Source organism: Pyxicephalus adspersus, chromosome 2, assembly GCF_032062135.1.
Source record: "Pyxicephalus adspersus chromosome 2, UCB_Pads_2.0, whole genome shotgun sequence".
Classification (NCBI taxonomy): domain Eukaryota; kingdom Metazoa; phylum Chordata; class Amphibia; order Anura; family Pyxicephalidae; genus Pyxicephalus; species Pyxicephalus adspersus.
In genome coordinates this window covers 16,836,029-16,850,177 of record NC_092859.1, presented here as the reverse complement: position 1 = coordinate 16,850,177, position 14,149 = coordinate 16,836,029, and the positions used below count along the sequence as shown (strand labels likewise).

At 37.6% G+C, this 14,149-nt stretch overlaps 1 protein-coding gene across 3 annotated transcripts in view; it reads right to left on the bottom strand.

The window, feature by feature from the left end:
* Positions 1–14,149, bottom strand: part of ADGRL1 (adhesion G protein-coupled receptor L1) — a 255,377-nt gene that overhangs the window by 72,082 nt on the left and 169,146 nt on the right. For all 3 annotated transcript variants that reach the window (XM_072399701.1, XM_072399700.1, XM_072399702.1), the window contains exon 4: positions 10,185–10,294. In XM_072399701.1, the coding sequence (XP_072255802.1) occupies positions 10,185–10,294 (110 nt within the window). The remainder of the gene's footprint in view (positions 1–10,184; positions 10,295–14,149) is intronic.

The following is a 14,149-nucleotide window of genomic DNA, read 5'->3' as shown; positions in this document are numbered from 1 at the left end:
ATCATCTTTTACTGCTGTGATAGCTTGGAACAGATAAATGGTGAGCGCAGTTATTGGTAAACAAGGCTGGGCTGAATCAACCCTAAGCTTTTCAATCCTGCTGCTACATTCTCCGTAATGCAAACTAAATAATTCATCAGGGTGAATGAGACCTCATGCTAATGGCTCCCTTGTTATAGTTGCAGCAGGTGAGTAGACTTGGGAATGCCACCAGAATTCTGAAAAGATTTAGGGCGGATTCATACTTTGGAGACGCACTGCAATGTGTTAACACGTGTTTTTAGCAGGTTCATGTTTTTTTAGTTGAAACTGTCTATTCATTATAGATAGTCTGCCAACACACCACAACACATCAAAATGCATATGGCCCTTCCCTTGAAATCCAGTTCACCACAATGCATCCGTGAGGTGTTGCAGTATATCAGGTGTTGCACTTTACTAAACAGTGCATTTCATAATGAATTACAATGCACCACATGCTGGTGCTAGTGGGAATGCATGTTAACACAAAGTGTGAATGGACTAGATAAAATATCTAGTGAGGGATTAAAACTGTTTTTATTATCCCAAGCCTGATCCCTATTACTTTGAGCTGTTGTGTTTTTAGGTAATTGTATTCCATCCTCTATCCCAATGGTTTTGAACCAGGTTTCCTTGGTGGGGTTCCTTAAGCAATGAACTGTTTGTACCTCTCAGGTTAGTTTAGGTGATGCCAATGATCTTTTAGGCTATCTGTAAGGGTGACACTCTTCCCAATGACCAGCAAAGTAAATGACATTCTTCCTACTATCACACCAATGTGCTGTGAGCTGTGGATATAGTAATCATAACAGAGGTTCCCTAAAGACCTGAAAGTTAATTTACACTAGAAGTTAATAACACTGCTCTATACTGTGTAAACCATTCTAATGATACACAAATGGAAAGGGGACAAACAAGCAAGCTTCTTCCTTAAAGCCTGAATCTACCTCCCCCAAATTGCCAACCACCTCCTGAGTGAACCATGTGGACTTGATTTTATGCTTTTTGTATATTGTTAACTCCTTTTCCTGATATCCTGAAGTCACACTCAGCCACAGGGCACTCTCTTCTCTTGGTGATAGTGCAGAACCATGATATAGTCTGTGGGGTTGAGTACCACAGAATGTTATTCAATATGGAAGACTAAGGGCATCTTGTGACAATGAGGTGAAAGCTCTGTACTAAAGATTAACAACTTTTACTATACTTATTGGGGGGGTTCTATATGAAATATCAATTTAGTCCCAAGGTTGGCTATAACCTAATATCAGAGCGTCCTGGGATTGAAGTCTCGCTGGGAAGTGAGTGAAAGGTTTGCCCACTAAGCACTTAGCCATACAGGTTGACATGGCTATCTAAAGAATAGCTAGATTTTACAGAAGGCTTTACACTTATAATACTGCCTTATGCTTGTCTAGGTAAGAGATCATTTGTCAAAAAAAGATAAGAGTTTAGTGCTTGCTTTCCCTGGTGTGGACCTAACTGATCTTCCATAATTAAAAGTGTGATGAAACGTGGTGCTTAAAGGGGTACTCTTTATTATTATAATCAAAATTGAAGACTTTATGGAGCAGGTATGTCAATATGGTATCTTTTGGCAGATGAAGCCACATTAACGCATGCCTCTGGCTCTCAAGCAATACATGTAATAGGATTAGAACCCATGTAATAGGATAAATGGGCCCATGTTGGCCATTTGTCATTTCTCAACTGCTTGTCTACTCATATTGGAAATGCAGAGTTTTTGGAAATACAAAAGCAGCTTGAAGAAGATTGTTTTAGGTTATAAGGAAGTCAGTTGCTTCTGGATGGAATTCAACTGCAGGTCAAATTCATCTACCTCATCAAAGCATCTCAAAAGCAATCTGAATGCAACAAAAAGCTATCTGCATTCCCCAAATGGCACAAGCCTTTACTGTTTTAAAATAACTTGGTAAACCTTTTATCAGGGTTTAATTTTTTGTACCTGAGATAATTAAACATTCCAGATAAATTACAAAAAAGTTGAAGTTGTATTTATAATTATTTAAAAAATATTTTTTTTCCAATTTAATACTGAACTTTCAGAAAGGAAAACAGCAATTAATGTAGGTAAGTAATTAATAAATAATAAATGTATTTTTAAATGTAGTCAGTTGAAATCCTTGAATCTTTCATATCAGCCTTCCTTATTCCCTGTGCAGCAGAACTTTGTGAATGCAAAAAATACAACATGCAAATTGGGCTTTGGTGTGTGAACATCTGCAGACCATCAAGATGCTGATATGACGAGAGAGCGGAGTGAACACGGTGATGACCTTATGTGTGTGCTACTGATGATTCATTTGCCAATCGGCAAGTCGGGCATGTGTTCTGACCCAGTGTTTGTGACCAAGCTGTGCTTCTTTTGTTTTAGCGATTGAAGCTCTGGTATCACTGACTGGCAGTGTGCTTTGATCACAAGAATAGCCGCACAAAATTATAAATCCTTTGGAGTAGAAAACAAATTCCATATATGTCTGCTTTCTTTATAACTGCTTGCCTAGGATTCATCTTTAAGTATCTGCTACCCTTCATAGAACTGACAAAGCTAGGTGTGAATCTATCTTCAGTATGGCACTGTTCCAAATAAGTCTATGGATGACTCTTGTGTAACATCCATGGCCCTTACACTGCTTCATCATACACACCTTCATTCTCTGCTACACTAATTTGTCAATGATCGAGAGGCTGGAGAAAAGCAATGACAAAAGGGTTGTAACTGGGATCAGGAAAAAATGGCACAGATCAGCAGATCGTTCTTATGTAATGTTTTTGATTCCAGATAATTTTTTTAGTGTACATGGACTATATATTTCACCCAGTGATTGAGAAGCTGGCAAAAAGCAATGGGAGTAGGGCGGTACAGGAATCAGAAAATAAATAGCACACAGATAAAACTGTATAGAGTGTCATGTATGAGAAATGTCCCAGGTTCCATCTACTGTATGTTCTTTCAACATATTGGAATTGTGTGCTATGGGTTTCCACCAGTGGCCCATGTGTTGGGAGAATCCACTGAAAAAGAATGGTAATTCCTTTGGGGGATCAAACTTTGTTGACTGGCAAAGCTGTGTAACGGCCCCCAGTCCATGTCTTTTCCTTTGCCCTGGAATCATGGTACATCGGCCAATAATAATTTTCAAAAATATGCAAAACCATGGTTTAACTTTTTGAGGTAGAAGAAAGCCCCATAAACACGGTAGTGTTACCAAAATTGAGGGGCGGTGTGGGGTTGGTGGTGGCTGTGGAATCAAGGTAATCTGTGGAAACTTTTATTCCTGGAAAAATGTTGTAACCCCACAATTTCCCCTGACCTTTAACCTTCCCCCAGCAATTTTAATGACAATACCACATTCAGTGGCTTTGCAATTACATATTACATAAAACTTGCAAATAAATACTTGCATCATGGTGCTCAATTTTAAAAAAAATGTATCCACTTAAAAGCAGTTTATTAAAAATGGTCTAATTATCTTTGAATCCAGCCTTGTGTAGGAGGTTCTCAGGTCAAAGAGACATATGTACAGGTCATCCCTACTCTGCCACATTTCTATATGTAGGGATGTATGAAAGAAGATTGTCATTTCCCTAAAAATTGGGGGAAATTGAATCAAATTATGAAGGGTTCTGGTGAAACGTATATAAACCATAATAATAATCAACTTCTCTTTAAATATAACATAAGTGTTTGGTTTGTATGTTCAATTTGTGCAAAAATAAAGTGTAAAAAATCTACTGAGCTGGTTATTTCCTGGGCTCTCTGCAGCGCTCTATTAGTTAACTTGTCTCTGTAAGCTGATCAGATCATCTCTTTCTGCTATGAGGACTCTCTGTAGCCCTAACATATTTTCTGTTTCAGGGTGGCAATGCTGCTACCTCATGCACCCAAGGACAGCAGATGTGTTACTGGAATCACCAGATGAATATAAAGGGAAACAATAGGGTCAGCACATCTAAGGATTTTCAAGCTACAATATATTACATTTTTTCTTAGATTCAGATGCATTGGGCGTTATTTTGCTCCTGTTTGTTACAGAAACTTCTTTCAACTAGCCTTGACCTGAGTAAAAAAACAAAACAGCTCCATATATTACATTTTGTTCAGACAGACAGGAAAAAAGTCAAATACAAAATGTCAGTAGGGACAGTATACACGTAACAATCAAATACATACAAAAGGGCAAGAAACTGGAAAAAAAGAACATTAAATAAAACCAACTAAACCACCCTAAAAACACTCCAAAAAAGTATAGATTTTTTTGATGAAAACATTTCACCAAGAAGTTCAGTGATCTAAATTAAGAGTTTCTCCTTTTCCAAAAAACACAAAATACTGTATATCACCTAATAAATTTTAACTAAATTCATTTACTCATCTCTATCGACATACTTGAAACTTCCCTCACATTAGTGAATATTTACTACTTTAGAGCTATTAGGAGAGAAGCTATGAGGAGAAGAAGGACGTAAGGTTTCAATGATTTGAAATAATATATACTAGCCTATAACTCTACCTTACTATATATGAACTAGCTGGGAGGTTCTTCATGCATGACGTGGGATGGGTAGGTACATGTCTCATGTAAAGGAGCCATTTTTCTGCAAATGGCTTGGGGCAGTTTAAAAAAATTGGGATGGACTCAAAATGAAAAAAAATATACAAAATATAAAATATTATAGTGAATAAAAAAAACATGGAACACCAATTGTGATAATCCTAAGAACTTGTATTGATGGAGTCGCTTTTAACATTCTCATACAAGTTTATGGGAAGGCTGGACAAGTCAACTGGAAGCCAGATGCACCTGTCCATGAATATTGAGCAATCTGGGAAGCATCTCAAACTGATGCCAACCACACCTTCCCAAAGCTCATTATTTTAGTAATGAAGAATAATATGAGAATGGTCAAGCATTGCCATGAGATAATTCACACAACAACATATACCATCTTATACTGCAAGTGAAATGAGCCATAGGGGATCTCTGGAGAGGTGAGGATCAGTGTGGGTTCGGGGGGTCCTTACACAAACACTGTCACATTGCCTTAAATGGAATAAGTTTCATTGTTTTGTTTAGGACACTATAATGGTCAGGGGGTCAATTTGTGTTGGGTGTTGTTCTGATTCTTTGAAATAGGATATCTTGATTCTCAATGTGGTTAAGGTCTGGACTCTGTAGTGGCCAATTAATGAGTAAAAACGTCTCATGCTCCCTTAACCACCGTTTAACAACTTTACCCTGATGAATCCTGGTGTCATCTTGGAATATGTCTATTAATGTAAAAACCTTATCATTCAATATATTCAGGTTTTTTGGCCACATAATGTTGCCGAACCTAGACTTGACCAGATGGGGCAACACTAAATCATGGAGATGCCCCCATTGGCTTTGGACTTTCGTTTCGGCCAGGTGGTGTACAACCAATTGGGTTTAATTGGGATGCAAATTTACCACAATGCATCAAAAAAATATTAAACCTTATTTGCCACTGCAGCGCATTGCAATGCACAGAACAATGCATTGCTATGTGAATGTGTTGGTTGCTATTGTATATTGCGTCTGGGCACCATTCACAATGCAACACGAGCACAACATACCATTCTTGGAGTATGACTTGATGTTGCAGTCACTACAACAAAATAGCCTGTATGTGGGCTTGCATATGTTAAGATGTTGTGCTCTAGTTACAAATAGGTGGGGTGCAAATATGGTTATTTTCCATTTGCATTGTTCACATTCCTTCTGTTTTCATTCTTTTCTTATTGTGTAGAATCACTTCATGCTTGTGTGTCATATACAGTCTTTAAAACAGACACTGTACTCTACAGCACAGATAAAAGAACTAACCTAACTAACATAATTAATGTACAAAATGTCCATATTTTACAAGAAATATATTCCATACAGTTTTTGCCTCTGAAAAAATGTACAATTTTTGTTTCAGACTTTTACAAAGATATTTGACTGCCTCTGTTAAAAGGGAAGGTTTCAGCTTGTGATCCTAAACTTTTCCACTGAACTGAAACCCTTGTTACTGATCATCCTTCAGCCCTAAAAATAAAAACTGAGAATCACAAGTGATGCTTTAATCTTTATAGAATCAGGTAAGAAATTGGACTCTTCAAAAAGTGTAAGTACCTGTAAGATGAAAAATGTGCCTTTGCAAAATGGTGGACTGGTAAAGGAACACGAATGGTGAAAGAGATGACTTAAGAAAGTAATGTTATTACGTATATCCTAAAGTGTTATAACACCAAGGACAGAGACTGATAAAGTAATGGCAGAGGCATTTATTGTTGACATAATCAGCAAAAATGGTGAAAAAAATTATTTCTGGAATTGGGGCAAATTAAAAGCTATACTATAATAGTACTAAAATGGTCCTCAAACTAAAATGTGGGCAAACCTCTACCTATAAAAATAATTGTATACATCATGGGAGCCTGAAATCCTGAGATACTCCATTATGCAATTTTTTATATTTTCTAGCACTATTTTTGCCTGGTCACCCCTTCTTAGCAAATTACACTTCCTATTGGCGGGTAAGACAATCCCCGGGCAACCTTCTCTCCTGAGGAAGAGGCTTTGTTCCTCGAAACGCGTTGAGAGCTTAAGAGAGTCTAAATACAATTGAATGTTACATTGACCTCTAACAACCAACATATATAAATATATATATACTGCATAAAATCTAATTTATGCCCATGGTCAAATGTGTTCAACCAAGTAACCTTCTTTGAAAGAGTTGATTTTTAGGGTATTACTATTAATACCCCATTAATACTATTACATGACAGGAGAAGTCACACTCTCAAACTCTTTTTTTATTGACTAGTAAGGCCATCCATCATAGGGATGAACCCATAGAAAGGTCTAGTAGTTGGGAGGGATTGGGCAGTTCTTCACACTGCTAATAAATGTCAACATTTGCATATAAATGTGCTATTGAATTTAGAATCCAATGTTTGAGAAGTCTTTAGAAGACCATTTAGTAACATTACAGTACTGAAAGGGCAACTTAAAATTTTTTATATGAATTTGAGTACTCAGTGTAATTCTAATGAAGAATGGGATCAATGTCAGAAGTGGATTTTCTATGCTGCATTCAGTTAGAATTTACTAAAAGGACATGAAGAAGGGACAAAACTAGAATGAATGGGTGTATAGTTTTTGATCTTTGAGATGCTTAGAATGACTCACTTCCCTCCAGAGCTTACATTGTCCTATTCAGCCACTCTTCTCTCCTAATAATATATAGCAGGATATGGGCACAGTAAATGACTGGTGGAAACTATGATTGGCACTGAAACACATCTCTGTCTAAAAGGTGAACTTTTTCCCAATCTACTAAAAGTGTTTGGAATTTCCCAACTCATGATATGATGACATGGTCCATGTGCAGAAGTGCAGAACTTACATTGGAAAGGCAACAACCAACATTCACAGAACATAAACCCACATCATCCATCTTTTTTGGCCCAGTTGTTTTAACTTGCTGAAAACTACAATAAGCCTTTTAGGGTTTCCCTACATCATTCCACCAGCATATTACCTAAACACTACATCACATCCAAAACTTCAATGTATTGTAGATTACCCTATGTAAATATATTTATCCAAGATTTTATGTAAAACTTCCCAAGGCCACTATTTGGGTTTAACGGGAACCGCTCTTTTGGCAAGAACCAATATGCCCCAAAGGAGAAAGCTGAAATGCCTGGTACAGAAATTTGGTACACCTGTCAGAAAACATTGTAGGCTACCATTGCTTTCTATGGGAGGATTCATTAGATTTATGGTTGTTATTTTCTAAAGCTGAGCTTGATGCAAATCTAAAAATAACAAACGGATTCAACTCTGTATTCAATAATAAATATTTAAATGCAATTGGTGTTGTTACCCAAATTCAACTTGGTATCAGAATTACCCTACCACAGAACCGTGAAAAGGGCGGGGCAGGACTGGAAACCAATGAGACTTATATTATTTGCTAATAAAGAATATGGTGATAGAAAAAGAGGAAAGAGGCAGAGTGAGCAGAAGGGTAACTATATTTTTCTGCTACTGCTCTTTCATAGTCCATTCAGTAGGTTGGGGATGCAGACGGGACACCACTGTATTTCTTAACTCTAGATAGTGTCCTTCACCTTGCTGAGGGGGCTGAGTAAATCTTAGGGCTAAATGGGCAGAAATGGAAATCATTTGCCACGCAGCTTACTTGTATGTATATTATTTGTGTATCAATGTATTTGCTTGGAGTTAAGCTCTAATGATTATTGTGTAATCTGATAATGATTATTGTGGACTCTGTAGTACATTCTGTGGTTGCTGAACCCAGTTTGACTCAAACAAAAAACATATTGGTTTTTACATTAAGTATGCAATGGGGAGAGCTCTGTCCAACCATCAGTCAATAGCTAAATGCAACCCTAATAGCCCTGGTAAATAACTGTGATCCAGCATGTAGGAACATTTCAGTGACTGCTCGGTCACTGATCACTGTTGGTTGGGAGAAATGTCCAATGTGACAGTAATGCTTATTCTGACTTTTTTTGCCGTTTTTGTCAATTATGGCACTCTATGATATGAGAAAAGCCCTGGATTGTAATATAATAATGACACAAATCATTGTGTCAATGGGCATTGTGTTGGTCTTTCCTGTAATGGGGTATAGAAGACACAATGAATAATATTGTACATCATAGAATTTTGTTACACATGCTCAGGTAACTGTTTCTCAATACATCAGCCTTGTGGAGTCTTTGTTTCCAAATGGCAATGTTCTTCATGATGTACTTGTTTTTAAGACTGACTTAAAGTGTATAACACACAACATGGAATCCAGACAATTATTACTTGGCCAAAGGTGTGCAAAGAGGAAAGAGGGATTTATAATTGGTCCAGAAATTGTTTATTAGTTGTGGTGTCTGCTTAAAAGCCAAAGGCTGTTATAATAATTGATCCGGAAATTGTTTGTTGTTGGGTTTGTAGCATCCGTTCAAAAGCCAATGGCAAGGGAATTTGTTAGGAGGTACATGCTACTGTTAAAGTTTGGCAACATTGTTGTTAGCCAAACTGAAGCAGATTTTCTGCTAAACCACAACATATTGCTCTCTCCAGGATTCTTCCCCTTCACTATGCACAAATACTAAAGAAAGATAGGGAATTTAATTCCTTGACCCAGCTTTTAATCTCGTACCCACAATCTCCAAGTTTTTGACATCATTCTATGGCCATCTGATATTGGACAGTTGAGGTTCTGCACTAAAGGTCTGGAATCAATATTTTTTTTCCCATTTTGTCTTAAAACTTTATAAAACAAATTTCTTCATTAAAGTTAGCCAGAATACCAAACTTGTTTTATTTTTAAAAATGCGACATGTTGAATTAAATAATCTCAGTCCCCAAATATAAAGTATGGCCTGGTAGGGAAGGCGGTTCAACATGTTGGTGGAGAAGAAGTTACTCCTGATAAAGGAGGCCCTAATACCCTGAAAACGTGTTGGCTTGAAATAAATGCTCCTAACAACCACAAACTAACCAATTTTGGGACCAATTTTTTTGTCTTATAGTTATTTGGATACTCATGGAAGACAAAGCATGACCTGTGTACATAAATAAGCAACCCAATCGGCAACTTCTATTATTGTTCATTAACCTCACAGATTGACGACACTATTTAATATTGGCAGCTGTTGAGAAGACTTCATAACATTTTTAGACTAAAATCTGTGAAAAGTCATGCCAAATCAACAATATGACCAAACCCTGACCATTTCTGTCTATAGGGGGTTTGTAGACAAAAATGTTATGGCCTTGGCAAATTGTTGGAGAACAATCATAGGCAGGTGAAAAATATGGCCTTAAAAAGTGGACTTTTTATTTGCTTGACATCTCCTGCACCATCTCTTTAGTGAAGATTTTAGATATTGAACTTTGTTTCTTCCTCATTGTGTTTTTGGTATTATTATCTCTTATTGTCTCTACTTTTCCTTTCTTTTGTGTAAACTCTTTACTTATGTGTCCAACTCTTTTGTGTGCTTGCTGTTGTTGCCTTTTACTTTGTACCAGTGGTTTGTGTTTTTATATATATACATATGTATTATCTGTGTCAGCATGCATGTTATTGTGTATACTCACTGTATGGTACGCAGTCATACTGAACTTCCAAGTATTTGTAGGTCCCTGGACAGGGGTCTGGAAAAGCTTCTGAATCAGCAATAACAACACATTGTGTCCGATTATTACACCTAAAGAGAACATACACAACGTTAATGGGAATCGGTGAAGGGTCCAGGTTTGTTACCTAACAAAGCATTCATTAGAAAAAACATTTTGACAGTTTTCATATTCCGATATTCTTGCAGTATCATTGTTTTCATTACTGCAGTTAAATTGTATCTAAATCCAAATCTCTGTTTCAGTATGTTTGGCATCATGCCTCGCTGTTTACAATATTAAGTAAATAGAATTTTTGTGAATTCACAAACAGCACTTATTGTTGTAAGCTGACGACACTAAGTCATTGGGCCTGATTTATCAAAGCTCTTCAACATTGGAGAAGAAAGAATATTACGGGTGAAACTAGGTGATTGCCAAATAATTCTAGTAATTTTAATTTTAGGAAATCCATTTTAGTTTTGTTGGATCACCAAGGTTCACCCATGATGGTCCACCTTCTTCAGTCTTGGAGAGTTTATATGAAGTCCATTGCCTTGCAAATATTGGCACTGGGTTGTCTATAAACTGTATGAAATGTCAAAAGAAGGAGTGCACAGAACAGGCTGAAAACACTACTGCTAACTGCAAAGTGGTGGCTTAGAACCTGAAGGGCTAAAACTTGGCAAGAGATTCACCATAAAAAAAGGATGCCTTTTAAAAGCTCTATAATTTGAGGATTGATGGGCTTAAAATGTAAGATTAACATACATTTTAAAAAGAAGATTTTTTGCTATATAAATAGAACCTACCCATGGCTATGTGAGATAGTTAAAATGAAAGCTACAACTTCAGGACAGTTAAGCTTTGGACCGTCCTCTGACAGCCCATGTGTGAATGTGGGCTGACACATGATGTATCCAGCAGAAACCTCAGGTCACTTCAAACATAAACAGAGGTGCCCAGATAGTCAATGACAGCTGTCATAGTTGGCACACGACTGCAAATGTGAAAACCACGGCTTCTGAACCAGCCCAACAGTGCAATGTCTTATAATGGCACAAAACTCAAAGCATACTTGAACATTAGTTCACTCACTGTGAAGGAGGATGAAAAACAAAGTCAATTCTGTACATTGGTCTTCCAATAAGAAGATATAAAATTGAGCTCTGGCTAAATTTATATTTCGGTTAAAATAAATGGGAAAGAATGGTCAGATTTACATAGCACAACCAGTGAGGTGACCTGAATTTTATCCTTGACAGTTAGGCAACACAACTAGGTGAATGGACAGTGGAGGAACTGTAACAAAGCAATAGGGTTTAGTTGCAACTTGTTCCCCCTACATTTGTCACAACTTGTTCCCCCGTCATACACGATTACATCTGACTGGTTTCTGGTGCTACCCTTCCTACCTTGATTTCTGTACTACATGAGATGACCGTACGTTTATATCCACCTTCAGGTATTAGTTTCATTTAAAATACATTTAATCATTACTGAAAGAGGAACTATACTCACCTAACCTACTGTCATATGACATTCGAGGTCCCTCGCCAGTGCAACATCTGGTCCTAGTCTCGTGCTGGTTCAGAATCTTTGGCCATCTTGATTGGCCACAGGAATAAATGAATATGGTGGAGTGCATTAATCTAGGCGTATGCTAAAACTGTACACTGAGCTGCACATGCAAAGTGGATCCCAAACAAGCTAAGAATCTTTAGTTGCAGAGGGGACGTTCTGTGTAGCATACAATTTTTTGCATGGATATTATATTTTGGTGTATATATAACATAATTTACAAAATCATGGTATTCTTTATTTTGATTTATTGGTGAAAATTTCCTAAACTTAAAGTAGAACAATAGGCATGAAATTAAAAAGTTTGAAGCAGACTATCACTGGCTTTAAAGAACAAAATAAAGCTATACTGCTGTTTTTTCTTTATTAGTCCTCCTCCTGTACAAGAGTGATGTCATGGTGTCATGGTAATCACAGACCCCCTGTGTCACCAGCCCACTTTTTAGGGAGGTGTACGGCGTGCAGAGTTTTTAGAGCACTAGCCATCGACGTGTACCAGTGCAACCCGCAAGGGGTGATGGACTTTAGAAGGCGGTGACCAGGTTGGGGCCCCAGGTACACTCAGGGGCTGGTAACTGGTAACTGGGTAAGACCATTGCGCAGTACAAGAGCAAAAGGCAGAAGCGTAGTCGGAGAATCCAAGGTCAGGGCAGGCATCAATCGAGAGTAGTCAGGTCAGAGTCGAGGTTGGTAGATCAAAGTCTCAGGATCAGGAAATGCAAAAAAAACTGGAAACAGAGTCTGGAAGAACTCCTTGTTCAGTTTTTGTGGAAGGGTTTGTAAAGGCCTTAAGTAACCAACAAAAATAACAACCTCAGCTAATGCTTTTCAAGGAGTTACATCAGCAGTGATTTTACATTTTGAATATTAGGGATTGGAATCGCCACTTTTTCTGGTTACCTTGACATGACATGAAAATATTATTAAAGGAAAGTGAAATAAAATAAGGAATGTATATCCTGAATACTATCAATGCAGGTATTCATTCCAGGCCTTAATTGTTCTCTGACACTTAAAACCTTTTAAAGTGTTCTGATAACATCCATTGGTCGTACACTGACTTCTCTAAAAGCCATGTAAGAATCTAAAAATAAAGGTTTTCATCTTACTAACAAAAGAAGGCTATAGAAAAGGTTATCTAAATGCTTCCTGTTTGCAATTTTCACTATCTAGAATGCCATTAGATGTGAACATTAAAGGGATGCATTGAACTCTAGACATGATTTGGAAGACAAAGAAAACTCTCAGATAGGCCTACTTTTAGACAGCTGAGATATTTAGGAAAAACATTTTACCAAAAAATCTAGAAAACTCTCCATTTTACCACAAAGTAACCTGGAAAACCTCTAGTGTGATCTGCATATTAGAGTCATCAGAAGAAAATCGTACCACTCACCTTATCCTTAAAGGTAATAAAAGTAAAGGGGAATGATTTTTTTAAAAATATAAATTAACAAAAAGGTGATAGAAAGTACAACACTTTAAAAAATATGTACCAATTTGTCCTCCCCAGTGGCAGACTTCCCACAGGCCCACCCTGGCCATGGCCTAGGATGCCATGGCCTCTAGGGGCGGCATTTGATTCCTTGCCAATGCCTTCACCATTTCCAGCTGTCTTCTCTACCCTGCCTGACTTATTTGAAGACCCTGAGCCTACCATTCAGCTTCTTTCCCCTCTGTACTTTTTTTTCCACTCATGGGAAGGAGTCCGGGCTTCCCAGACAATCTGTAAAGGTTTGGCAGAAGCTACAGAGGATATCGTCCCTGAGCAACCTCATATGACGTGCTCGCTCTCGCCCCGCTTTAACTTTCCTGGCATCCAGGTCATTTGAACCTTGCCAACTGATCACTGGACTACAACTGGTAGTGGAGAAGGAACTGAAATTGTTCAACTTATAGGTGCAGTACCTGGGTGAATGGACAGAGCTGGGTGGGAAGGAGGGCAGCAGAAGCTAGCTGGCCTAAGGGAGAAAAAAAAATCCAGCAATGATTAAACAAACCCCCCAAATCAACCATGAACATGTTCAAGAAGATTCTGCTTTAAGGGCATCAGGTAAAATAAAGGGGGGACAGAAGTGAAGATATACACTAGTGGATAACTTTTAATGAATGTGTACATAAATCATCTGTTTAAAGACTGTTACTGAAGACTGCCAACACCTTTGTTGGTAGAAGGGGAAGCAGGGTTCAACGACAATATAAATATTCTTTCTTAATTTGGCCCACTAAACTTTTAAATAATACTTTAGCCTTTCCAATAATATAGATGTGCTCCCTTCACAACTACATCTTGTTTACAATTTACCTTTGTGGTGACACAAAGGGTAAGGCCAATGGAAAGGGTGTCATTATCAACATAATAACTG